Here is a 25,198-nt window from a genome sequence, read left to right on the forward strand (position 1 = left end):
GGTTGCCTACAGAGCGTAAGAAAATGCAAAACAAAACCTATAATATCTATGGAATAAGGGAAGGAAGGAAGGAAGCAGCAGCAGCAACAGCAGATCAAAGTTAATTTTAGGGTGGCACAAAACACAAACTAATAATCCATGTAATGGCTTTGTTAATGGCCATGTTAATAGAGAACGCTGTTATTAAAATTTCTCCAATTTTCCTCTCCTCATCCGAAATTTTAAAAACAAAGTTGGATGACCAGCTGTCAGGGATTCTTTAGATGAAATTCCTGCATTGTAGGGGGTTGGACTAAATGACCCTTTGGGTCCCAACTCTAAGATTCTATGGTTTTATTATTCCTGTGATTCGTAGAAACTGAGGCACTTGACTTACTTTGTGTGCAGTCACAGGCACCCAGCAATGCTTTCTCGTCCTGGCTGTAATCTGGAATGAAAACGAAAAGCCATGAGCTTCAGGATCACCCAATAGGAATGCTTTTTTTTAGGAGATGCGGTGTGTGATAGAACTCATGTAATTGTCCTAGCAGGGGGTATTAAGGTCTTCTGACACTCTGCACGATGATGATTTTTTGGGGGGAGGGGGAGCATATTTTGGGTCTCCTTTAGTCATGACAAGAGCACTACAGTGGTACCTCGGGTTACAGACGCTTCAGGTTACAGATGCTTCAGATTACAGACTCCGTTAACTCAGAAATAGTACCTCAGGTTAAGAACTTTTCTTCAGGATGAGAACAGAAATTGTATGGCGGCGGCACAGCGGCAGCAGGAGGCCCCATTAGCTAAAGTGGTACCTCAGGTTAAGAACAGTTTCAGGTTAAGAACGGACCTTAAGAACGAATTAAGTTCTTAATCTGAGGTACCACTGTATGGGAAATTTTGGCATGGAGAGGGTGGGGAGTTTTCAATGGTGGGGAGAGGGTAAAATCCACAGCCAGGTTTAGAGGCCCACTCTTGGATGCATTCAAGGTTTAATTGCTAAAACACCAGAGCAGCCCACTATGTCATGTGGCGGAAACTGCTTTTGTAATCAAGAGGGCTTTCAAAAGCAGGTCTTCATATGTGTTTTCTTCTAATGACCTTTCCCTCTATTTTATAGCAAAATGATATTATTAGCTACCAAAAAAATGGAGACCGAAACAATAATAATGGGAGGAAACCAGTAATCAAAGTGCTTCCCTTTCATGGGGACAGTAATGGACATTGTGATAATTAAAGGAAGCTTTTCCAAGGGCAATTAACAAACTACCCCTTTGTTGTCTCTCTTTACTTGTGCTCATCGGAAAGCAATAAAATGGACTGAATGTGCAAACGGGAAGTGTTTAATTAAAGACAAAGGGAGCCCCTTAAAGCCCAGGATTTCCCTATCCACATTAGTGGGTAGCTGGCTGCAGTGGCATTTCATTAAGAAAAAAGTAACCCGGCCACTAATCAGGCATGCATTCACCCAAGCTTGCTCTGCGCTTGTAGTTCATGATCTGGTGGAGGTGGCAGTTCAGAAAGGAAGCTTTACCTTTTATTGGGGTTTTTTAAACATATCATTTCCAACAATCATTTAACATAACTTCTTTTCTTATACAATATTTTAGACTTCCGTCAACAACTTCTGAAGATTTTCCGTTCTCTATCGCTTGTTCTGCATTTCTTAATTTCTCTATTACTTTTAATTGTCCTTAACTAATAATTCTCATCATAGTCTTTCTTGCAATGTTTCAAATAATCCTCCTTACAGAACTTCTTGCAATCCTACTAGCGTAATCTGTTTATTACAGTTTCTTTTCAAATAGTTCAAATATTTACTCCAGTCTTCCAAAAATCTCTGGTCCCGCAGGTTTCAAATCCTTCCTATTAATTTATCTAATTCTGCATAGTCCATTAATTTCATTTGCCATTCTTCTTTTGTCGATAATTCTTCTTCCTTCTATTTTTGTGCCAATAATATTCTTGCTGCCACTACTGCATATAAAACCAACTTACAATCCTGTCTATTAATATCATCCCCTACAATGCCAAGTAAAAATGCTTCTGGTTTTTTAATAAATGTATATTTCAACATCTTTTTCATCTCATTATATATCATTTCCCAGAAGTCTTTCACTTTTTTACATTCCCACCACATATGATAAAAAGTTCCTTCCTTTTCTTTACATTTCCAACATTTATTACTTGTTTTATACATTCTAGCTAATTTTACAGGGGTAATATACCACCTATACATCATTTTCATCACATTTTCTTTCAAAGCATTGCATGCTGTAAATTTTAATCCTTCTCAGAAAGGAAGCTTTACCAGCGCTGATGGTTCCAAAGTTTTGCGTGTCCCGGAGGAGCTGGTCAATCGGAGGGCTAGACCGTGGGTACAAGGCATAGCGGTTGATTCCCAAGTGGAATTGGAGCCAGCTTGCCTCTTGCCTGAGCTGCGTTATTGAGTCCGAGGTGAGGTTGCGCTCCTCTCTGTAAATCTTGTGTCTCCTGATGCACACATGGAAAAGAAGGTGCACACAAAATCAGCCCCTCAGATAAATCACATTCCCACATTCAGGGTTGTATACAATGAAGCCCATAGCCTCCGGTATTTCTCTGATGAAAGCAAGGACGTCCTATTCAATTACAGTGGTACCTCGGGTTACAGACGCTTCAGGTTACAGACGCCGCTAACCCAGAAATAGTACCTCAAGTTAAGAATATTGCTTCAGGATGAGAACGGAAATCGTGCCATGGCGGCACGGCGGCAGCAGAAGGCCCCATTAGCTAAAGTGGTACCTCAGGTTAAGAACAGTTTCAGGTTAAGAACAGACCTCCAGAACGAATTAAGTTCTTAACCTGAGGTACCACTATACAGTGGTACCTCGGTTTTCGAAAGTAATCCATTCTGTAAAGACCATTTCAGTTCCAAAATGACTGAAAATCGAAAACTTGGTATGGAAGCCTCAAAGAGGAAAACTCAGTACGGAAGCTGCGTGGTATGTTTGACTTCTGAGGAAAGTTTGAAAACCGAAGCATTTACTTCTGGGTTTACGGCTTTCGAAAACCAAAATGTTCGAAAACGGAGACGTTCGGAAACCAAGGTGTTGTTGTTGTTGTTGTTGTTGTTGTTGTTGTTGTTGTTGTTGTTGTTATCCCACCCACCTGACTGGGTTGCCCCGCCACTCTGGGAGGCTTCCAACCTATATGAAAACATAATAAAACATTCCCTATACAGGCCTGCCTTCAGATTTCTTCTAAAGGTTGTATAGTTACTTATCTCCTTGGCTTGGGGGTTGCATAACTCCATACCCTCCAGCATTTCTCCAATGAAAACAGGGACGTCCTAAGGAAAAGCGGAAAATTCTGGGATCAAATCAGAAACCAGGATGGCTTCTGTAAATCTGGGACTGTCCCTGGAATATAGGGACACTTGGAGGGTCTGGAAGCCATTGCAGGAACAGAACAACTTCCACCCATGTGATGGTACATTCCTCTCCCTCACTGCACTCTCAAGTCTTATCTGGGGTTTTCCACACTGCTCTGGAGCAGATTTGGGGCAGAGGAGGCAGTTAGGAAGAAGAGAGGGAGGGGAAGTTCTGTTCCACTTGCTTAATGACTGAGTGATTCAAACCTCCATCGGTACAGCGGCCATCATTTGGAAAGCAAGGTGTTGACAAAACTGTTCAAATGAAGGCTGTTGGTGGGGGAGCAAGATTGTGCTGGGTAGTGGGATCTCAGCCTATGTCTTGGGTCTGTAGCAAGCTGGAACAGTTAAAAAACTGCACTGGCCATAGACTGGGCTGCTGCTGCTGCTGCTGCTGCTGCTGCTGCTATTCAGAAGAACCCTCATTGGCTGCCTGGCCCAAGATGGGGTTTTCTAGATTTGGGATGCAATTTTAATTGTGATTGATAATTGCTGGCACCATTAACAGCTCCCAGAAGCTTGCACCACCATGGTGAAGGAGATCAAGATCAACGGAGCGAAACTGTACTAATCTCCAAAATATCCCACATTCGCTGTCCCTGCCCCTGCCTCTCTCTTTGGCCCTTGTAGAAAAATGAACATTCTATATGCTTGCTAGCATTTTTCTTTTGCCAGACCATAAAACAAACAGGATGAGGAAATCCGACATTTGCTGGATATACAAATGCTGGGCGAAATTCCACGAGGAAAATCCGGAAACTACTTTGTGTGGCAAAGCAGATGCTCTCAAGTCTCTCAAGATCAGAGGCTGAGTCTTCAACCTCTTCATAAGTTATGCTGCAAGGAGACATTGTGGTTTCAAAGACCACTGAGAAATCATGGGCCACTGGGGTTTTTCCAAACCATAATGACTTGTCAACCTCTTACAGATATATATATCTAGTAACTTCGTACTCATGTCCATCTGTGTTAGTACACACACCATTTTTTTTAAAAAATAAGAACACCATGTTAATTGTGTTCTCTTCAGATGTGGTGTGAGGAATGCCTGCTTCAATAATAAATTATAGAATAGCATAAAACTATTGTTATGTCTCCATTCGGATGCGGGTGGCGCTGAGGGTTAAACCACAGAGCCTGGGGCTTGCCAAACAGAAGGTCGGCGGTTTGAATCCCTGCAATGGGGTGAGCTCCCGTTGCTCGGTCCCAACGCCTGCCAACCTAGCAGTTCGAAAGCACGCCAGTGCAAGTAGATAAATAGGTACTGCTCTGGCGGGAAGGTAAACGGTGTTTCCGTGCACTGCTCTGGTTCGCCAGAAGCAGCTTAGTCATGCTGGCCACATGACCCAGAAGCTGTATGCCGGCTCCCTCGGCCAGTAAAGCGAGATGAGCACCACAACCCCAGAGTCAGCCACGACTGGACCTAATGGTCAGGGGTCCCTTTACCTTTACCTATGTCTCTATTATTTCAGAGCTACAGGCTACTGAGGTGTTAGAGGCACTCTCTCTACAATGAAAACAAGCAGAGAGGTGGCCCGTGCTTTAGTGCAGAGATAGGGAACCTGGGGCACTCAAATGGGATGCACAACTCCCATCTGTTCTGGCCGTTGCAGTCCAGCAACATCTTGAGAGCCCCAGGTTCTCCATCCTAGTTAATTCATCCCTACTCATATGATTATCAGTGACTCTGATTAGCGGTCCCCACTCCTTCTATTGGTAGGGATGCTGAATTTGGGTTTTTTTAAAAAAACAATTTTCAGTTTTCTACATTTCAATAATTTTACCCTCATTTTAACATTTCAAAACTTGACTTCCTTCCCCCTCTTTCTGCGATTCCTTAAATTTATTTTTAATATTTTCTGCATATCCAGATTAACTTAATTTGCTCATTTATTCATCCACTTTAAATATGTGCTCGTATAAAACTGCAGGTCATTGCCAATGTTCTTATCTTTTACAGTTTGTTTGTAAATATTCCTTAAACCATTTCCATTCTTTTATTTAAAAAAAAAATTGTTATTTTGATTTCATATTTTTTCAGTAAGTTTTGCCATTTCTGCATATTCCATAAGTTTTTGTATCCATTCTTCTTTTGCTGGGACTTCTTCTTCTTTCCATTTTTGGGCAAGTAACATTCTCGCTGCTGTAGTCGCATGCATGAATAAATATCTATATGGTTTGGGTGGTTCTGTCCCTGTAATTCCCAAAAGCAAAGCTTCTGGTTTTAGGGATGCTGAGTTTGTAGATACCTGAGCTCAGTTTGTACAAGTCTCTCCATCTGCACAAGAAACAGGGCTCAATTGGCAAAATGAGAGGCATGCTCTCTTTGCTGGGAAAGCAAAAGGGCCGGGGGTAAAACTGAAATTCTAGCCTCTAATATGTGTGTGAGCTGGTTGTGGTCACTAAGAAGCGAGAGAAAGACACTTTGCACACAGTCAAAAGGACTCGGGTATATTATTATTTTGAAATTTTCAGGATTCATTCCTAGAATGGGGAGTAGATTCTGGGCCAAGCTCTGTTGTGCTCTAGCTCAAATTAAGCCCCGCAGTACTGACAATGGGGAAGAGACATGTGCCACCTTTCTCTCACTCTTCATTATTGGAGATCTAAGTCCTTTTCCCGACAATAACTATTGATACATTGATGTCTGTTGTTCTAAGCAACTCATGCCTTCCACAGCACATTGTTAGCAATCCAACAGAGACGCATGGTTTATTTTTACATTGTGGATTTGGCGTGATTATTCTTTAGCTGTCAGAGCCTCGGAAGCATAATGGCCATACACTGTCAAAGCGCTAACGCAGGGCCTTGTTTGCCAGACAGGCAGTTACGGTATCGACAAACTAAAACAGCCTAAATTACATGGTCCCTTTTCATTTGCTTTAACCACCAGACCAACGGTACAATTTTTCACGTCAATCTCATTTACAGTCTTCTGAGCCTTGCCAGGCGAAATTAGTAAGGCCATCCACTTAAAAACAGAAAACTAGTCTGGGTTCCAATGGACAGCTTTCAATGAACTTACATATATCATTACCTGAAATTCTCCCAACCAAGCAAGATTACTACTACTACTACTACTACTACTACTACTATTATTATTATTATTATTATTATTATTATTATTATTATTATTACCCCACCCATCTGGCTGGGTTTCCCCAGTCACTATGGGCGGCTTCCAACAAAGATTAAAAATACATTAAAATGTCACACATTAAAAACTTCCTTGAAGATGTCTTCTAAATGTCAGGTAGTTGTTTATCTCTTTGACATCTGATGGGAGGGCGTTCCACAGGGCGGGCGCCACTACCGAGAAGGCCCTCTGCCTGGTTCCCTGTAGCTTTGCTTCTCGCAATGAGGGAACTGCCAGAAGGCCCTCAGCACTGGACCTCAGCAACCTGGGGTTGCGGCGCTCATCTCGCTCTATAGGACGAGGGAGCCGGTGTTTGTCTGCAGACAGCTTCCTGGTCATGTGGCCAGCATGACTAAGCCGCTTCTGGAAAACCAGAGCAGCGCAGGGAAACGCCGTTTACCTTCCCACCAGAGCGGTACCTATTTATCTACTTGCACTGTGACGTGCTTCCGAACTGCTAGGTTGGCAGGAGCAGGGACCGAGCAACGGGAGCTCACCCCGTCACGGGGATTCGAACCACGACTTTCTGATCGATAAGCCCTAGGCTCTGTGGTTTAACCCACAGTGCCACCCACATCCCTCATAACAATTATTATTTATTCATTAACACCCCTGCCCACCCTACCCCCATTTTGGCACTGCTATTAACTTCTTCAGCAGATTTTCACATCCTGCAATCAGTGCCAAGCTCCCTAACTGAAGTGCCATGCTGAACGGATGTCATGAATGTCGCTGAGCACATCACAAATGCCAGCCACAGGGCTTGCAATGAGGGCTGCCCGATGTGGTTCAGGCACTGTTATCTGCACAGGCTGAATGATGGTTTGTCTCAGACAACGGGGACCCTGGCTTATCAGTCCGATGCTGCGTTCTAAAGAGAGCTCTCTCACTTCATCTGAGAGAGGGATCCACTCTCTTGGTACACTTTTGTACAGTGTATCCAAAATGCTCTTAACAAAATATTATGTTCTTGATCTCAGCATCCTCTATAGAAAATAGTCCGATCCCTCTGCCCCAATAAGTGGAAGTTTCCACTGATTGAATAACAGGGTTGTCTGGGAAGCGAAAACCCAATTAGTGTGAATAATGGAACAGTCTGTAGGAGCACAGCTCAAACTTCCACTGAACTTTTCCTGCTAATAAATGGAGGTGGATGAAAGTCTTGTACCACTGACTGTAGCATGAGCTTCCACAGCCAAGGGACAGATCAATCCATTAATTTGGGCTTCTCTCAGTTTCTCATTTTGTCATAACTGAAGTTAAGTTCGCCACATTTCCACATCACTTAAAAAAAAAGAGGCCTTAAAAAATTCGCCAGCATTTCAGTGTGCATTTCTCCTAACATTTTACCCAAAAAAGGAAAGTCACTAATTTGTGCATTTTCACAAACATATTCCCTCTTATACTGTATATGCATTTTTATTTTGATTATTACCTTTTTAAAAAACACCGATATCTGCATTTTTATATGCATTTTCCTCTAATACATGCATTTATTTTTTGTTAGAGAACACCATAACAAAATTTGGAGAAGTGTGAATTGTTTTTGATGTGCACAAATCAGGTAGGAACAAAACCAAATTCCTGACCATTCCCTGCAAGAAGTTACTTTATCAGCAGGGATTCAAATGTGCTTTAAAGACATATAGTGTGTACACAGCCCTAGTCACAGTTCAATGAAATGCAAGTTTTATTTAAGAGTAAACATGCATCAAATTGGCACTGTCCATTTTAAGAGCTTATGCACATGATTTTGCAAAGAGTGTCCTGATCTGTTTATTCCTCCGTGAGGTATTTCCACAGCCTCTTCACCTGTGACAATTGCACTACATCTAGTCACTGGAGGTTGCAGTTGTGGGAAGGACAGTGGGGGGGGGGGGGGAAACCCTTGCTGCAGAGGCTACAGTCTTCAGGGAAGAGAGCAGCCAGCAAAGTGCCCTTACGAATTCATCTTTTAAAATTCCTTCCCTTTTCTCCAAATCAGGTCCTCCCTTAAAGAGGGCACGTATTGTGGTGAGACCTGGAAAACCGACACCCCTGTGTTGTGGGTGGGTACGATTGGTCAGCCACAACACCCGACTGGTGGGTCCCTCAAAGCAGGGTGCAATCTGGCCAATGGGACACAGTCCAAACGGTTTGAGGGACCTATTTATACCCATGCACGTGACCCAGAGCTTCCTCTTTCAGCATGTGCATTCGGAACACCTGCCCACCTCTCCCTACTTTTAGGGTTTGTGCTTGACCTTGCTATGCCATCGTGTGTCGTCGGGACAGGGGCACTGCAGAAATTTTCCCCACTTGGCTGATTGGCTGTTGCCATTTGGGTTTCACCTGCCACGTAGCAAATCGTCACAACTTGTAGGCTCTGGTTCAGGTGATAGGGATGGGAGAACGCTCTCACCATCCCTATGTAAAGGGTATTCCGTTAAAGGAATCCAGGGACTCAATGGTTTGGTCAACCCCCGAGTCCAGGGGGACATTTGGGTGGCAGAGATAGCCTGTTCCTGGCTTTCCGCTTATCCAGGTGTTCACCCTTGGCTGACCTATGCTGGAACCCTGGGTCAGCGCTACCTGCATGGCAGGGAGCTAGTCGAACCAGAGCCTATGCAACCAGTCACTTTCTGTAATCAGTAAAGTTGTGGCCTAAATTCTGCCAAAAAACAAACCAAAATTTGAGCCTTGTCTGAATTTATTTAAGGGGGAGGTTTAAAGGTCTGAACACGCAAAGGGTAAGAGGTGCACTCTAGTAGCATTCATTTCTTTCCCAAAAGCGCTTCTCTCAGCACTGTGATTAAGCTTTGTCAATTTCACTTCTGAGATCAAAAGCCAGACCGTGAAACTGACAAGACTTCTTCATGGCATGAAGCAAAATTAGGAAAGTTCATTTAAGGTCAGCTGCAGAAATGATCTTCGGCCATTTTCAGTTGTGAAGCTTATATCGGCTTTGTTTCAAGTCATCTTCTGACATGAATATACGAACTCACACTGTCCAGGATGTGCTTTTGATTGCTTTGCCGGGCAAATCGTTCAGAACAGATCTCGGCCTCACAAATCGGTGCAGGTCTGGCAGGCCAGCGTGAGAAGGATGCAATAGCTGTGTGCCCTTTGATCCCAGACTTGCATTCGCTTTGCAAGGCTGAGATCGAAGGGCACATGGCCGTTGTGTCTTTCTCATGCCACCCTGCCAGCACGGAGCTGCTCTGTGAGGTAGGGTTGCCGTAATTCAAACAATGAAAATCTGGACAGAAAAGCTGTTGAGCTTTTTTTTTCTTCCCAAAATCACAAAAAATGCTGTTTTTGAGCTATTTTTATGCAAAATTGGCCCAAACAGCACTGCTGGCATGGGCTTCCATACATCTGGATTTTCCAAGACATTTTCCCGATTTCTGTCCAGACACTGCTGCCAACTGCAGTATTCTGAATATGTCCAGGAAAACCCAGATGTATGGCAACCCTATTGTAAGGCTGGGATGATCCAAGGGCCCAGACAAACTCCCGCCTGCATGGGCGGGCAAGCAGCGCAGTGCGGCTCCGCTTGGCTCCAGTGGTGGCGGTGGTCGCTCCGGTGCAATTGGCGGCGAGGGCTGGGCTCCGTTACCCTCCGCACCCTGTCCCCCCAGAGCCTGCCTGATCCCGGGCACCTGCAAACCATGCTACGCCACTGCATTGGCATTCAGCAACTTGTCCCCAACACTCACCAATACCCAAGGAGCCACTACACTGGAGAGCCATCTACAATCTCCTCTGACCCACTGGTGAGGCCTGGTATCACAGGAACATGAGAAGAACCTGCTGGATCAGGCCAATGGCCCACCTAGTCCAGCTTCCTGTTCCCTGCCTTATCCCTGTCCAAGTACTGCATTTTTCACTCTATAAGACGCACAAGAACATAAGATGCACCTAGTTTTTGAAGGAGGAAAACAAGAAAAAAAATATTCTGAATCCCAGAAGCCAGAACATCAAGAGGGATCTGGCTTCTGGGATAGCCGTGCGAAGCCTCTTCAGGGCAGCGGGATGAAGGCTCCCCCAAGAGCCGCACACACACACTCCATGGGGCTCTTTAAAGGGAGCGCTGAGCAGAGCCTCCCGCCTGCATTAGCTCCATAAGACGCACACACATTCCCCCTTACTTTTTAGGAGGGGAAAAGTGTGTCTTATAGAGCAAAAAATACAGTAAGTTGCAGCGAGACTGATGTCAAGAGAGGGTGCCTCTTTGCTACCAAACTGGCCGCTACTGCATCTAACTCACTGTTGCTTGCACTGAACCGGCAGCAGCTCTGCAGAATTCTTTCCCCATTCTTCCTGGGGATTTCAGGCATCGAACCTGGAACCATCAGCATGCGAAGCAGATATTCTCACACTGAGCTATGGCGCTTTCATTAGGCAACACCCCAAGTTCTGGCTCATCCTTTGACTTTCTACCTGTCTCGTGGATTTACAGGACCTAGCGTGCCATCTTAGTTGCCCTACTGAATCATGAAGCGAAGAGGATTTAGCACACAAAGAATTCTCCCTTCGGAAAAATGTCCTTGCTCCCCTCTGTTTCATTTGCATTTGGGCACTAAGGGAGAGACAAATTTAGTGTTAGCGCAGTCTGAGAAGATGCTCAGAATGGTCCCTGTGTTTATGAGGCCATATATTGCGTTCCAAAGTGGCTGGAGAATAATCAATACCCTCTCCCCAAAAGAATGAGAGGAAACGCTAAGTCACGCAAGGGCAAGCGGCTTGCCCAGACAGCACAGGAACGATCCAGGCAGTAAATAAGCAAAGTAACGAAATAAAAAGCAGGTAGGAAAGGGACCGATAAGCCGGAACAGAGAGGGAAAGAGATGGAGAATGGCCACACAAAAAACCCCACAAGGTTCTGTTTCCCAGGATGAATGGAATGAGAGACACTGCTAGTGGAATTCAATGCTTCCCATCTTTTTGCCTGTACAAGGATTCCGACTTGTCAGACAGAATGATTCCCCTAGCTCAGTTCCTCCACCTTCCTGCACACTGTCCATTTCAGGGGACACGCAGGAGGAGGAAAGCCCCATTGTGCAATCAAAAGCCCTTGCACAGGGCTTGAGTTGACAGAACTCGCTAGGCAAATTTCACTCCAAAGGTGGTATTCAACCAAGTTTTACTTAGCCATGTTAATTGATTTCAGTGAGTCTGCTTTGAGGCTTGTGCCCTGGGGAGGTCACTTAGGTGCAGCTAATGCAGTAGTTCGACTTTACCCCTGGAGGTGCACTCCATTGTCTCTTGAGACAGATAGATGTTGTGGAGATCACACAGGGTCCCCGGATGTTTAATGTTCTATTGATCCATGTGCCACCACTGGGCTCGCTTCCCCGCTGCCACCAACACATTACTCTCGGGTAAAACACTGAGTCCAGACAGTTGTTAAAAGTGAACCAAATAAACAAGTTTATTTTATAAACATTAACAAGTTTATGGTTTCTCAGATAATATTCCTGTCAGTATCTTAACTTTAGTTTCTTTACCGGCCTATACCTTCCTAATACCTTCTGACTGATTATCTCAACTGTTTGACTGACTCCTCTTAACAGAGTCTCTCACTCTCCCACATCATACTAGCGCAACCCACAGACTTATCCTCTCTCTGTCTCTTCTAACTCCAGACTGTCTTCTCAACAACTCTAACTCTAACTCCTCCCCTTGGGTTCCCATTGGTTAGTCATTTTACAATTAGTCAACCCTTTCCTTATGAACCCAGTATGATGTCACAAACCTAGGAGGGCAAACGCCACATATGTCAACAACAAAGTTTCATTGCACATCTAAGAACTAGCTTTGTTAAAAGTGTTCTCTCTCTCTCTCTCTCTCTCTCTCTCTCTCTCTCTCTCGGCTGTAGGATGCTATCACATGTGATCCCATTCCACCGAAGGGACCCTCTGTGCCACTTGTTTCAGCAACTTCTGCTTCCGTTTTGGAATTTCAACGTGTGCCCCAGATGTTGCCCAACTTCCAAAACTGTAAAATCTGATTGCCAAGCAGTGCATTTTGAAGAACTGGAACAGCAAAACATTACTGTCAAGAGAAAGGTCTGGAATTCAGACAACTCTAGCACCACCTAACTCACAAGCATCTCTTGTAGTATCGTTGGTGTCTGCCACAGCTCACCACACAATGGCCAAGCCTGGAGCTTCTACTTTTGGGGAGGAGACACAAGCCTTGGGTTCCCATGTGCCCCAATTACCACTGCACAGGCCAGATCAGGCGTTCACCTAAAGCCTAGTGTATACATCAATTGTGGGAGCGCATCCTACTCAAGTAATCCACCTGCCTTTCCAAAAAATGTGAGGATGCCGTCTATGGGCAGCATATACATGTGTAGGAGTTGGATTGTGCAATAGTCAGAGGTACACACAAGCTAGATATTAATTCCCATACCTCTCACTGTGTATATTGACTCTACACACCTGAAGCCTTGAGAACTGGCTCACTGACTTCGCTGTTTGTTATGCTGCTGTCAATTTGGTTTTGGTCTTCTCTTTATGCTAGCGGTTACCCTGTGAAGATACGACTTTGCCTAGCAGCAACCTCCATGAGCTCAGTGCATAATGCATGGGCTTGGGTAACAGCAGAGGAGGAAATGTGGAGTGATGGGAACATACAGTCATATGTGGTGCAATTGTCCATTATTTAATGAATTTTGGAAATAGATTGGTATAGAAATATCGGAAATTGTGGGTAGGAAGGTAGAAATTTCTAAATTAATGGTTCTTATTAGCCTGAGTAGCACCGAGTTAAAAACAAAAGATGAATGTAAATGGGTAAAATTGATGGTAACTGCAGCCAGACAGGTTATAGCAAGTAATTGGAAAAATGCAGAAGAGCTAAGGGTGAACCAATGGAGGAAAAAATTGAATAATATTATATCTAACTGGGAAGATACACAGAATGAAAGAGTTTAAGGTCAGTGAGAAAGAGGAGGATTGGTTTGAGAAGATTTTGAATTATTTGGGTAGGTTTGAACAATTTGGGGCAATTAAAACGTTAAAAGTTAAATAAACCTGGTGGAGGGAGGAGTGTTAATGTATATAGAATTGTACATATGGTTGATTTGAATATGTTATTACTGATTATGTATACTCAATGTATCAGCCGCCTGGGGGGGGTTTCACTGTTTGGGTTTTGGTTGTTGGTAAAAAATAAAGAAATATATATATATATTTTTAAAAAATCAAGGCCCATCATGAGGAATGGGAAGAACAAAGGCCTATTCGCCTCCGGGAAGAGGCCAAAACTCAGTGGCAGAGCTCACACTTTGCATTGAGAAGGTCCAAGGGTTCAGTCCCTGTCATCTTAGCAGAAGCAGATGAAGCAGGAGGAAAGGGAAGAAGGGATTGGAAAGATTTTTGTCAGATCCCCTAGTTAGCAGATAATATTGGGTTACGGACAAATAGTCTGACTTGCTACAAAGCAGCCGATTAAGAAACACAGGGAAGGATTCAATGAATGAGTCCCGTCAGCTGTGGAAAAGCTTCCAGTTGTTCAACTGGGCTTCCCCCTGTTGCACCTCCCATCCAATGACTCTTGGGGTGCCTGGGCAGCGCAGGGAGGGAGGAGAGAGGGGGGTCGCTCCATCTGCAATGCTTGCGCTGATGGAAAGCTCACCATTGTACATATCACATTTGTACAAAAAATATGCATTTAAAACCCAAGAACACCATGATTCACAGATGTTCCAGGCCACATACTACCTGAACGTGCCACTTGATCTCGTCTGATCTCGGAAGCTAAGCAGGGTCAGGTCTGGTTAGTACTTGGAAGAGAGACCGCCTGGAAATACTGGGGTGCTGTAGCCTTTTGCCTCATTTGGTTGGAGCACGGTGCTGATAACACCAAGGTTGCAGGTTCGATACCCATATGGGACAACTGCATATTCCTACATTGCAGGGGGTTGGACTAGATGATCCTCAGGGTCCCTTCCAGCTCTACAGTTCTATGATTCTATATACAATTTACACACAGCTCTCTATTAATTCTGACCCTTGCACATTCAGAGACCTGTTAGCCTGACCTACTAGCCTCTGCAGCTATCTTTGGTACAGCCATTTAACAGCGTAACATCTTGGCTTACATTAGTTCTTCTGCAAATTCTAAATCAATATCCATTTGCAGGCACTCCAGCGTAACCTCACGCTGCTTAAACACTTGCTACTTAGCCGGCCTCGAATATTTCACTGCCTCTTACTGTGATTAAGTGCAGCATATTGTCCGTGCTTTCAGCACCTTGCCCGATGAACCATGTGCAAACTCCAAAATGACATGAAAATGAAAACACTTCCGCTGGTATAGGCTATTAGTTTCATTTATTTTAGGGCAATTTGATTATTGCCATTTGCTTCCGCATCATCAAGGAAAAGCCACTCTGCATTTTAGGACAAAATATTGAATTTGCAGTATTCGGAATTGCCGGATTGCAAAGGGAGAAGAAGGGCAAGGCTTCTCTCTCTTTAATAATGGTCCAGCGGGGAGAATTTTAGCCAGCGCAATTTCTCTCAGCCTCACCTGACAAGCTGCATCAGCCAACAATCCCTCCAAGACATGACAGGGCTGCTGCTGTATCAAAGGCTCCTTTTCCCAACTATGCTTCTGTTCCACGCCGACTGAAAAGATACCAAAGCCTTGGAAATCAAAGACGATGGTAAGTACTGGAGATAGTTTGAACCTCAGAACATTTGTACCATTACAAAAGTTGGGTGCCACTCCCACTCTCTGCTGAGCAATAGCAAGATCCCAGGGAATTCCAGACACTCACCCAGGGTTGAGACACAGTGGAGACCACCGTAGTAATGTATTAAGAAATACGGTTTATTCCCCCATTTTGCACCTTCATGGTGGCAGTCCAGAGCTTACAGCACGGTCATTTCAATAGGGGCTCGTCCTCCACAGCAATGCAGCCATGGAGTCCAAGGCATCTCCCGTAGTAGCCTGCCTTCAGCCATCCTGCCCAACATGGACCCCACTCTTTTTTCTTCCTTCTTCTTCCCAGAACGCCCTGCCAAAACCTCTCTTTTCCTGCCACCCCACACCCAGTTACCCTGACAACCTCCCAAACTCCCAGTCTTAGGCAAGGGGGGAATGACAGTTCTCTTGCATTGCCAATGGCTCTCAATGGCCCTGAATTGTTTCTTAATGGTCCTAGCTTTGCCAGGATTTCCTCTGCAGCTTGAATACATCTCCCAAATAGTCAAAACCCACCATTTATTAATTACTAGAGTTTAGGGGGACCCCCCCCACAAATCTATAACAGTATGTTAGATATGGAGCCAATTCCACACCCACCTACGGGACCGGCTCTCCTGGTATGCCCCACGGAGGACCTTAAGGTCCATAAATAGCAACATCCTAGAGGTCCCAGGCCCTAAGGAAGTTAGATTAGCTTCAACCAGAGCCAGGACCTTCTCAAAACTGGCTCCGGCCTGGTGGGACGCTCTGTCTCATGAGACCAGGGCCCTGCAGGATCTGATTTCTTTCCGCAGTGCCTGTAAGACAGAGTTGTTCCACCTGGCCTTTGGCTTAGAGTCAGTTTGATTCCCTCCCCCTCTTTCTTTTTCCTTTCTCCTCCTGTGAAGAGGCTGAATCCTAATGTTTTAATGTATTTTAATCTTGTTTTTTAAATTGTATTTTAATCTTGTTTTTCTTATTGGTTGTTAGCCGTCCTGAGCCCAGTCTTGGCTGGGGAGGGTGGGGTATAAATACAATTTATTATTATTATACTTTGCATTTTGGAATTCTTGACATTTCCCTTATTCCTTTATTTAGTTCAGGGTTAGGGAACCTTTAGTCTGCCAGGTACTGTTGGACGCATCCTCCCTGATCATCGGCCAGAGAACTGGAGTCCAACAATATCTGTAGGGGCGGAAACCTCTGTGCATTTAACTGTTATGTGACAGGCAGAAATTCTATAGGCAGACGCCTATGTAACTGCATGGAAGTCTGCACCTAAGTGAACATCTGCCTGTCACACAGATATTAAAGGCACAAAGCGTCTGTTGGGGAAGAGTGAGGAGGAAGGTGGCAATCCTAAAACAGCCTGCGTTTAATATGTCTCTGAAGTCAGGCCAACCATTGCTGAAGGAGGATGTTTGGCTTTTGACCACATACGAGCTAAGTATAAAACACTCTCTAGAAATGAACACATTTCAACGCCTGGTGAAGAAATCAGGATTCTGGAAATCATCCCGGGTCTAATTCAGACCTAAGCAGCCAAGAGACTTCCATTAGCCTAAAAACACAGCGCTGTTTTCTGAGTGTTTTCCCTGGCACAAAAAACCGTCTTCCAGTGTACCAGCTTTTATATTACGGACGGGTGTCCATTAATTTAGAGGCTAAAGACTGCTGCCCTCTTTTTTCTTCGTTGCAAAACAGTGTGAGCTCCTCCATGCTCCAGTTAACACTCGTTCGGAAAGAACAAGATGTCAGTAACTTTCTGACACGGGGACAAGCAATCCATCAACGGCGAGCAATTTCTGCTCACCGCCAGCAAGAGGAGTTGCCACGACACCAACCTAATTGGCTAATTGTGTGTGTGTGTGTGTGGGGTAGTTCTCTGGGACATTCTTTCCTCCTGCATTCATTTCTTTCCCATGCCTTCCCTTCAGTTTTGCCTCACCTCTCCCAGCTTGCAATCTCCCCTTTGCTTCTCCCGCAAAACCTGTCAGAGCTGCTCCGGGCTTCAGCTAGCCCACTGTTGCCAATGGGACCGCCCCCTGTTCCTTTGTAAAGCCATAGCTTTCGAAAACCTGCCCAGAGGCATTTGTAAAAAAGGTAAAGGTAAAGGTACCTCTGACAATTAGGTCCAGTCGTGGACGACTCTGGGGTTGTGGTGTTCATCTCGCTCTATAGGCCAAGGGAGCCGGCATTTTGTCCGCACAAAGCTTCCGGGTCATGTTGCCAGCATGACTAAGCGGCTTCTGGCGAACCAGAGCAGCGCACGGAAACGCCGTTTACCTTCCCGCCAGAGCCGTACCTATTTATCTACTTGCACTTTGACGTGCTTTCAAACTGCTAGGTCGGCAGGAGCAGGGACTGAGCAATGGGAGCTCACCCCGTCACGGGGATTTGAACTGCCAACCTTCTGATCGGCAAGCTCTAGCTTCTGTGGTTTAGACCACAGTGCCAAATTTGTATTTGCATTTGTAGCAGGAGTCTTTTAAGGCTTTGCTTGCTTGCTGGTGGCAAGGGGCAGCCAGTGTACTTCACAAGGTCTCCATAGAGGAGGGGTAGGGAATTTTAGGCCCAGGGGCTGAACGCCAACCAAGAGGGGTATGTGGATGGGCACAGAAAGTAGCTTGCCGCACAAAGCTAACTCTTAGTTATGATGATGATTAAATCAATCAATTAATTTTTAATAAAATTTCAGTTCAACAACTAGCTAAATTAATCACTGTTGATTTATTAATTACCTGCCCCTGCCTTTCTATTAGGAATTCTAGGTGCCGAAATCCCAAGGGAGCAGAAAAGACTATTTCTGTACGTGACCACAGCTGCGTGGATGTTATTGGCCCAGAGATGGCTACAATGACCGGAAGAATCAACTTAATCTGCCATTCTTCTCTGGTAGGGACTTTATCTTCTTTCCATCTCTGGGCCAATTCTAGGTGACCAAAATGGGGAACAATTATAATTTATCTTAAAAACCATTGTAAACAGCTAAAATCGTTCGTAGGATTGGAATAATGCTTGTAGCTTCAAGGTGAATTTTGAACATAATGGAGATGTAAAAGGTTTGGATTATGTAAAAGATGTAAAAGGTTTGGATAGACTGATTTCACAAAGTTAAGTTAAGTTAAACTAAGCAGATATATAAGATTGAATGTTTAATTATTAAGATACAAAATTACAATCTCAATAATAAAGTTACAAAATAATAACAAGGAAGTCACGTACGGGTGGAGGGAAGACACAGGGCAAGAAATAAGAAATGGGTAAATGTTGGTACATAATGAAATGTGAAAATGTGAATTTACAAACATAATGTATATGTATCAATATGTAGAGATTTCATATATGTATTGCAACATTAATAATAAATAAATTAAGTGGGGAAAAGAAAAGGAAGGTTTGGATTATCGTAAAAGATGCAGGAGGAAATGATTAACAATAGGACCCACAAAGGGGAGGAGATTCTTTGGAATCTTGTTTTTATGTTGTATGTTGGATATGTGATTGTAAAACTTTAATCTGAAAAATAAATAAATTAGAATAATAACAATAAAATATTTATAAATATAAATAATAATAATAATAATAAATATTAATTACTTGCCCCTTCACCCTAAGCTGTTAATCAGTACAGGGGACAAGATGCAGGACACCCAGGACAACTCCCATGGTGCTAAGCGGCAGCGACCCATAACTACTTTCCGGAAATGGCCCCAAAAGTAGGAGCAGATTCACGGTCAGAGAGTGCCTCCAGAAGGATGCCATGGGCAACAGTATCAAAAGCTGCTGAGAGATCAAGGAGAACAAATCAAATCATACTTTCCGCCACCCCCAAAATCAACCTCCCCAAAAATGCCATCAACCAGACTGGGCAAGGCAGTTTCAGTGCATAGGTGCCAATTTTGTGGGGCCCTGATTTCTTCAGCTCCCCCCATAAAATAGTTAAGGGATCCACCCACCCCCAATATTTTCTGCAAGTTGGTGCCTCCCTCTTTCCCTCCCTAAGCAGCTATTTGTCCCCCAGCTGGGCACTGTCCTCTTTTCCCAGCTTGCCTCCTGGCTTTCAATGCCATTTTCCAGTGGGGCAGGTGGCTGGCCTGCCTGCTGGTAGGAGAGGCAAATGGGTGGCAGGTGGCGATGGGAGCTGAGCGGGCAGAAAGGTCTTGCACACAAGTGGCAAGACGCATTCCTGATGGCATCCCAGTGTGGGAGTGACTGAGCACAGTGGTTCCTGCTTGAGAATTCTCAGGACAGCAGTACAAACAGAGAAAAACAGGTACATGCATGCATTCAGAATAGTGTTGCTAACTGGCCGGGGCAATACTGAATTATGTTTTACTCAGGGAATACCCAGTAAGTGACTAAGTCAGGTTCTTTCATTGCAATGGGTCTACTCTGAGTAACACCACCCCAGGTCAGGATGCAAGGGAGAAACACACTAAGAGGAAGGCACGCTTAGAAAAATTATATAGAAAGGTTTATTGTTTTGTGTACATTCAAATATAAGATAAAACATATGCAAAGGGACTTGACAGGAAGTCAAAGTTGAAGGAAAGATTTGGGAAGATAAAAGGGGAAAAAATATTTACTTTCGTTATTATCATTTTCTGTGCGGGTGTGGGTGTCTGCACACATGTGTGTTGTTGTATGCAATGTTTGGGAGGAAATAAGATGGTAAATAACAAATAACAAACTAAATATCGATGTATGTAATTTTTATTTTTTAATTATATTTAGTGGTAGTATGGCTGTATGGTTTTTTGTAACATAAAACCATTTAATAAAAATTATTTAAAAAATAAATAAATAAGAGGAAGGCCTGCTTGGCAAATCCACACTGTGATCAACTCCCGCCCGGAAACCAATGTCCCCACTGTGGAAGGAGGTGTGAATCCAGAATTGGCCTCCACAGTCACTTACGGACTCACTGTTAAAACCGTGTTTATGGAAGACAATCTTACTTGGCTACAAGTGATCAAAGAAGAAGAAGAAGAAGAAGAAGAAGAAGAAGAAGAAGTAGTAGTAGAAGAAGAAGACTGTCTTCGCCCCCATTCTCCACATTAAAATCTTTCACATACCCCCAAGCTGCTATTTGCACCGTTAGGAAAAAAACATATTTCTCTCCCACCATCGCCACCGCTGTTATTTGCAAAAGTTTCAAGAGACCAAAGAGCTGTGCTTGCATCATACTTGCTTTTGATCTAAGGTGACAGGCTTATTTATCTCTATAGTCACGTCTCAGTGGTTCAAAGAGAAGTACAGTTGTCCCACTGAACCAAAGCAAGGTCACACACTCTTATTATGCTCCTTCGAGCTCAGACCAGTTCTTCTTCTTACATTATTACTTTGTTTTCCTTTTCTGGTGACACGTAAGCTGCACCGATTAGGGACTAAGCACAAAATAGACACGGTGGCAGGTTTGTGATAAAGATTTTTGGCTCCGGCGCCAAGGCTTTCAGCTCGACTTTTTCCTGCAGGATAGCAGTGACCCTGTTATAAGTTTAAAGACTAAACAAAGCTCAATCGCAGCATTTAGAAAGGGCACGGTTGCTCAACGCACTCCCCAATTATTTTTTTGTACAGTGTGCATTTTAAAAGACTAAGGCTGCAGTTTTCAGCAGCTTTACCTTTCCATACGTGCCAAAGCAATCAGCATGCCTTACTTCCCAGTAACAGTGAATAAGACGGAGATGTAAAAAAAAAAAAGCTGTATCTCCCCCTTAGTTTATGAACCGTGATCAAATACTGCATGAAATCTGAGATAAGGGAAGAATTCGTGGGAAGCATGGAGAGAGAATAGATAGGGAAAAGTTCTTCTCCCTCTTGCATAACACTAGAACTCAAAGATATCTAATGAAGCTGAAAATTATGGAATTCACAGTGATGGCCATCAACTTGGATGGCTTTAAGAAGAAGAAGAAGAGTTTGGATTTGATATCCCGCTTTATCACCACCTGAAGGAGTCTCAAAGCAGCTAACATTCTCCTTTCCCTTCCTCCCCCACAACAAACACTCTGTGAGGTGAGTGGGGCTGAGAGACTTCAGAGAAGTGTGACTAGCCCAAGGTCACCCAGCAGCTGCCTGTGGAGGAGCGGAGACACGAACCCGGTTCCCCAGATTACGAATCTACCGCTCTTAACCACTACACCATACTGGCTCTCTTAAAAGAGGACTGGAGAAATTCCCGGAGGGGATGGCTACCAATGGCTACAGGGCACAGGGGTTAAACTCTGCCTCCACCGTCGGAACTTGTAATGCTTCTGAAAATCAGTTGCTAAAATGCAGGAAGAGAGAGTTCTGTTGCGTTCAGGTCCAGATTGCGCGTTTCCCCACAGGCTTCTGGTTGGCCACTGTGGGAATTGGATGCTGGGGCCTAGATGGGCCAGGGGCCTGATCTCATGAGCTCCAATTAGGTTCTGACATTTAGTTTATGAACTGTGATCTCCTGGTCAGTGGTGGAGCTTCATGCTCCGGCACTGGGGTGTGGGGGGTGGAGAGAAGGTGGGGGCGGGGCTGGTGCATGTCCTGGGGGCGTGGCACACCGCCTGTGGGGGCGTGGCGCCCAGCGCTGGCGGGGGGGGGAGCTGTGATGTCACCCCACTGGGATCACACTGCCGGGGGCGGTGCGCTCCCCCCGCACTACTCTTCCTCCGCCAGTGCTCCTGGTCAAGTACACATGAAATACAGTGGTATCTCGGGTTAAGTACTTAATTCGTTCCGGAGGTCCGTTCTTAACCTGAAACTGTTCTTAACCTGAAGCACCACTTTAGCTAATGGGGCTTCTCGCTGCTGCCACGCCGCCGGAGCACGATTTCTGTTCTCATCCTGAAGCAAAGTTCTTAACATGAGGTACTATTTCTGGGTTAGCAGAGTCTGTAACCTGAAGCGTATGTAACCTGAAGCGTATGTAACCTCAGGTACCACTGTATTTGAGGAAGGAAGAATTCACATAAAACAAACTTAAAACTGTGGCTTACCCTCGATAATCAGCTGTAATCAAATATACAAAGAGTTACCAAATATTACAGCTGCGGCGTATGATGAATTACGTAATTTGATGGGAAGAGCCATAGCCGAGTGGTGGTGCAAATTATTTGCAATGAGCAAGGATCCAGGTTCCCTCAGATAGGACTGCACCCCCATTTCCTTCTCCCTTTAGTGCTTATTTCTTAACTACACTTCATGCTAATGAACACATTTTGGCTCTTCTTTTATATATATAATTTTTTAATTTTTGCATTTTCCATTTTGCATAAACAAATAAATTAAATACATAAACATATGATCTCTTCTGACTTCCCTCCCTACTCCCAATTGTGGATCTCAGTGTAACGATTTCCTCCTCTATCTCTATCACAGCTCTATTTTTCTAAACCCTTCGTCAATCCATAGTTCAGATTTTTTACTACAAGTTTTCTGTCAATCCTACCAATGTATGCAGTTGTTTAACATGTTGGCTCTGTCATAACCTCTTGCAAGGAGTTAAAGGAGCACAGAAATTGTCACATTTTAAAAGATCATGTTACCAAACTTGCTCTATGCCGGAGGACAGATGTTCTGCTTAGAATCATGGAACATTCTGTGCTGTCCAGTTTTAAAAGCAGCTTTCTCCTCTTGCAATTCTGATCACCCCGAAATATTCCAGCAAGTGCGGCCTTGACACTGAGCTACTGGTTTTGATCTACTCCAGTAGTGACTAAGATCCTCATCGCAACCCAGACAAACGACCTCTTAACCTCAGGAACTGAGCCTTGCTTAACTTACTGTTTGGTGAACATGCTCAATGCCACATATTATTTCTTCCAGCAGCCAGGGAGAAGGATAGGCCGCCTCCCAACTGATGTGCAAGAATCACAGTAAGTCGCAATTGCTGTTCAGTGCAGCTTACTCCAGCAAGTAGTAAGTTGTAGTCTCATCCCCCCAAGAGCATGAGATACAAGAATGTCCAGCCGTAAGGTCAGGGAACCCTGGCATCTGCATTGAACCCTAGGCTGTGTACACACCATACATTTAAAGCATATCCCTCAAGAATTCTTGGGAGCTGTAGTTTGCCCCCAAACTATCATTCTCAGCACCCTTCACAAACTACAGCTCCCAGGATTCTTTGGTGAGAGTGGTGGGAAATACGCTTTAAATGTATGGTGTTTAACACAGCCTAGGTTGCATTCCTCCTGCCAACCTAGCAGTTCGAAAGCACACCAGTGCAAGTAGATAAATAGTTACCGCTCCGGTGGGAAGGTTAACGGCGTTTCCGTGCGCTGCTCTGGTTCTCCAGAAGCGGCTTAGTCATGCTGGCCACATGACCCGGAAGCTGTACGCCGGCTCCCTCGGCCAATAAAGCGAGATGAGCACCGTAACCCCAGAGTCGTCCGCGACTGGACCTAACAGTCAGGGGTCCCTTTACCTAGGTTGCATCCAGGAGAGCAAATCTTAGCATTCTTGCTCTGTCTTTTATTTTATTTTTTTAGTGTGGTGGTAAGGTTGGCAACTGATGAGAAAAAGGCCAATCTGTCTTGCTCCTATATCTTTAACAGCAACACAGTCTGCAGAAAGCAGCAGGTGAAGCATTACACAGCTTGGAGATAAGGAGGATCAGCTGAAAAGGTTATCGGGCTTCAAGACTGACATAGTGGACCTTTATGCCTGAAACTTTTCTTTTTCTTTTTTTAAAAAAGCAGGGTTGGACTATGCAGGCCAATAAAGCAATTTCACCCAGAATAAAGAGGCGAAGGGCTAAAGCGGAAGGATGGAAACATACAAACTTGGATCCAATGCATGCCTTCACTGAGTTCAGTGGGGTTTAGAAGACACAGAGCGAGTGGAGAAGCAGCAACCCTTATTGCCCATTGGAGTTTCGGGTCTGCGCTCAAGAAGGCCACTTCTTTGTAGCCAGAAGTTGCACATTTTACTCTCAAATAGTAGAACCAAGTTAAAAAATCCAATCTTCCGGAACTGACATTGCAATGAACTCTTACTCCCCTCACCCACCCCCGGCTGAGAGAATGGCCTTTCCATTTCCCTTTTGAACAACACCAGCAAGTTTCTAGTCCGTATGGTCGAAATTAACACGCACTTGCTTAGGAGTTCCAGGCACTGGTAGGAAAATAAAGGCGATGCTAACGGGGGGAGGATCCGCGGCGGCGGCGGGGTGTCCCTGCCCGGGGAAGCCGGCGAAGCCCCCCACCCCGCCCCGCTCTCCCCCGGAGGTCTGCTCCCCGTCCAGCCCGGCTTACGCACCTGTTCCAGCGGGCCACTTTGCGTCGGTAGTAGCGCAGCGCCTCCTGCCCGCTGAGCAGCTTCTCGGCCGGCCCCTCGGGGGCGCTGTAGAGCGGGTGCGAGAAGAGCCTCCGCAGCTTGGAGCCGGCCGTCTGGGTGCTGCGCTGCTCCGGCAGCCGCGTCCAGGGCTCGGTGCTAGGGGGCCAGGCGGCGGCAGCTTCTTCGGCGGGGCAGGAGCAGCCCGGCCCGTGCCCTCCGGCGCGGGCCAGGCGGCGGCGCACTTGGGGCCAGAGGTGGAAGTAGAGATCGGCGCTCAGCAGCGCCCCCAGCAGCAGCAGGATGAGCAGCCGGTCGCGCCGGAGCCCCAGCATGGCCAGCCCGACGGGGGATCGCTGCGCCCTGGAGACGTGGGTGGTGGCACCCCCTTGGCGCCTCTCCGGGTGCGCCGAGGGGCTTCCTGGAGACGAGTCCCGAGGGGCGTGTGTGTGTGTGTGGCCTCAGGGGACGCCCAGAGCCTGGATCCGGAGCCAGACCTCTGCCCCGCGGCAGCTGCAGGAGCAGGTGAGGCGGTGGGGAGAGCGCAAGGGTCCCTCTTCTCCAGGAAAGCGGCGAGGCTGCGCCCTCGCCAAAGCGCCTCTCCAAATCTGCCCTGCCCAGGCAGGCAGGCAGCGCAGCGCAGCCTCGGGGAGGATGGCTCTTGCTCGGGGAGGGGAAGGAGAGGGAGGGGAGCAGGCACCACTAACCTGACCTACTCCTCTTCTTCTTCCTCCTCC

General features: G+C 45.4%; 1 protein-coding gene across 1 annotated transcript in view; it reads right to left on the minus strand.

The window, feature by feature from the left end:
* The window catches only part of FAM20A (FAM20A golgi associated secretory pathway pseudokinase), a 43,970-nt gene extending 19,034 nt beyond the window's left edge, over positions 1 to 24,936 (minus strand). Inside the window, exons 1-3 of the mRNA XM_053375390.1 lie at positions 24,447 to 24,936; positions 2,291 to 2,472; positions 377 to 427 (exon numbers count right to left, since the gene is read on the minus strand). Coding sequence (XP_053231365.1) covers positions 377 to 427; positions 2,291 to 2,472; positions 24,447 to 24,796 — 583 coding nt within the window. The 5' untranslated portion in view covers positions 24,797 to 24,936. The remainder of the gene's footprint in view (positions 1 to 376; positions 428 to 2,290; positions 2,473 to 24,446) is intronic.
* Positions 24,937 to 25,198: the final 262 nt, after the last annotated feature.

The sequence above is a fragment of the Podarcis raffonei genome, chromosome 2 (assembly GCF_027172205.1).
Source record: "Podarcis raffonei isolate rPodRaf1 chromosome 2, rPodRaf1.pri, whole genome shotgun sequence".
Lineage (NCBI taxonomy): Eukaryota > Metazoa > Chordata > Lepidosauria > Squamata > Lacertidae > Podarcis > Podarcis raffonei.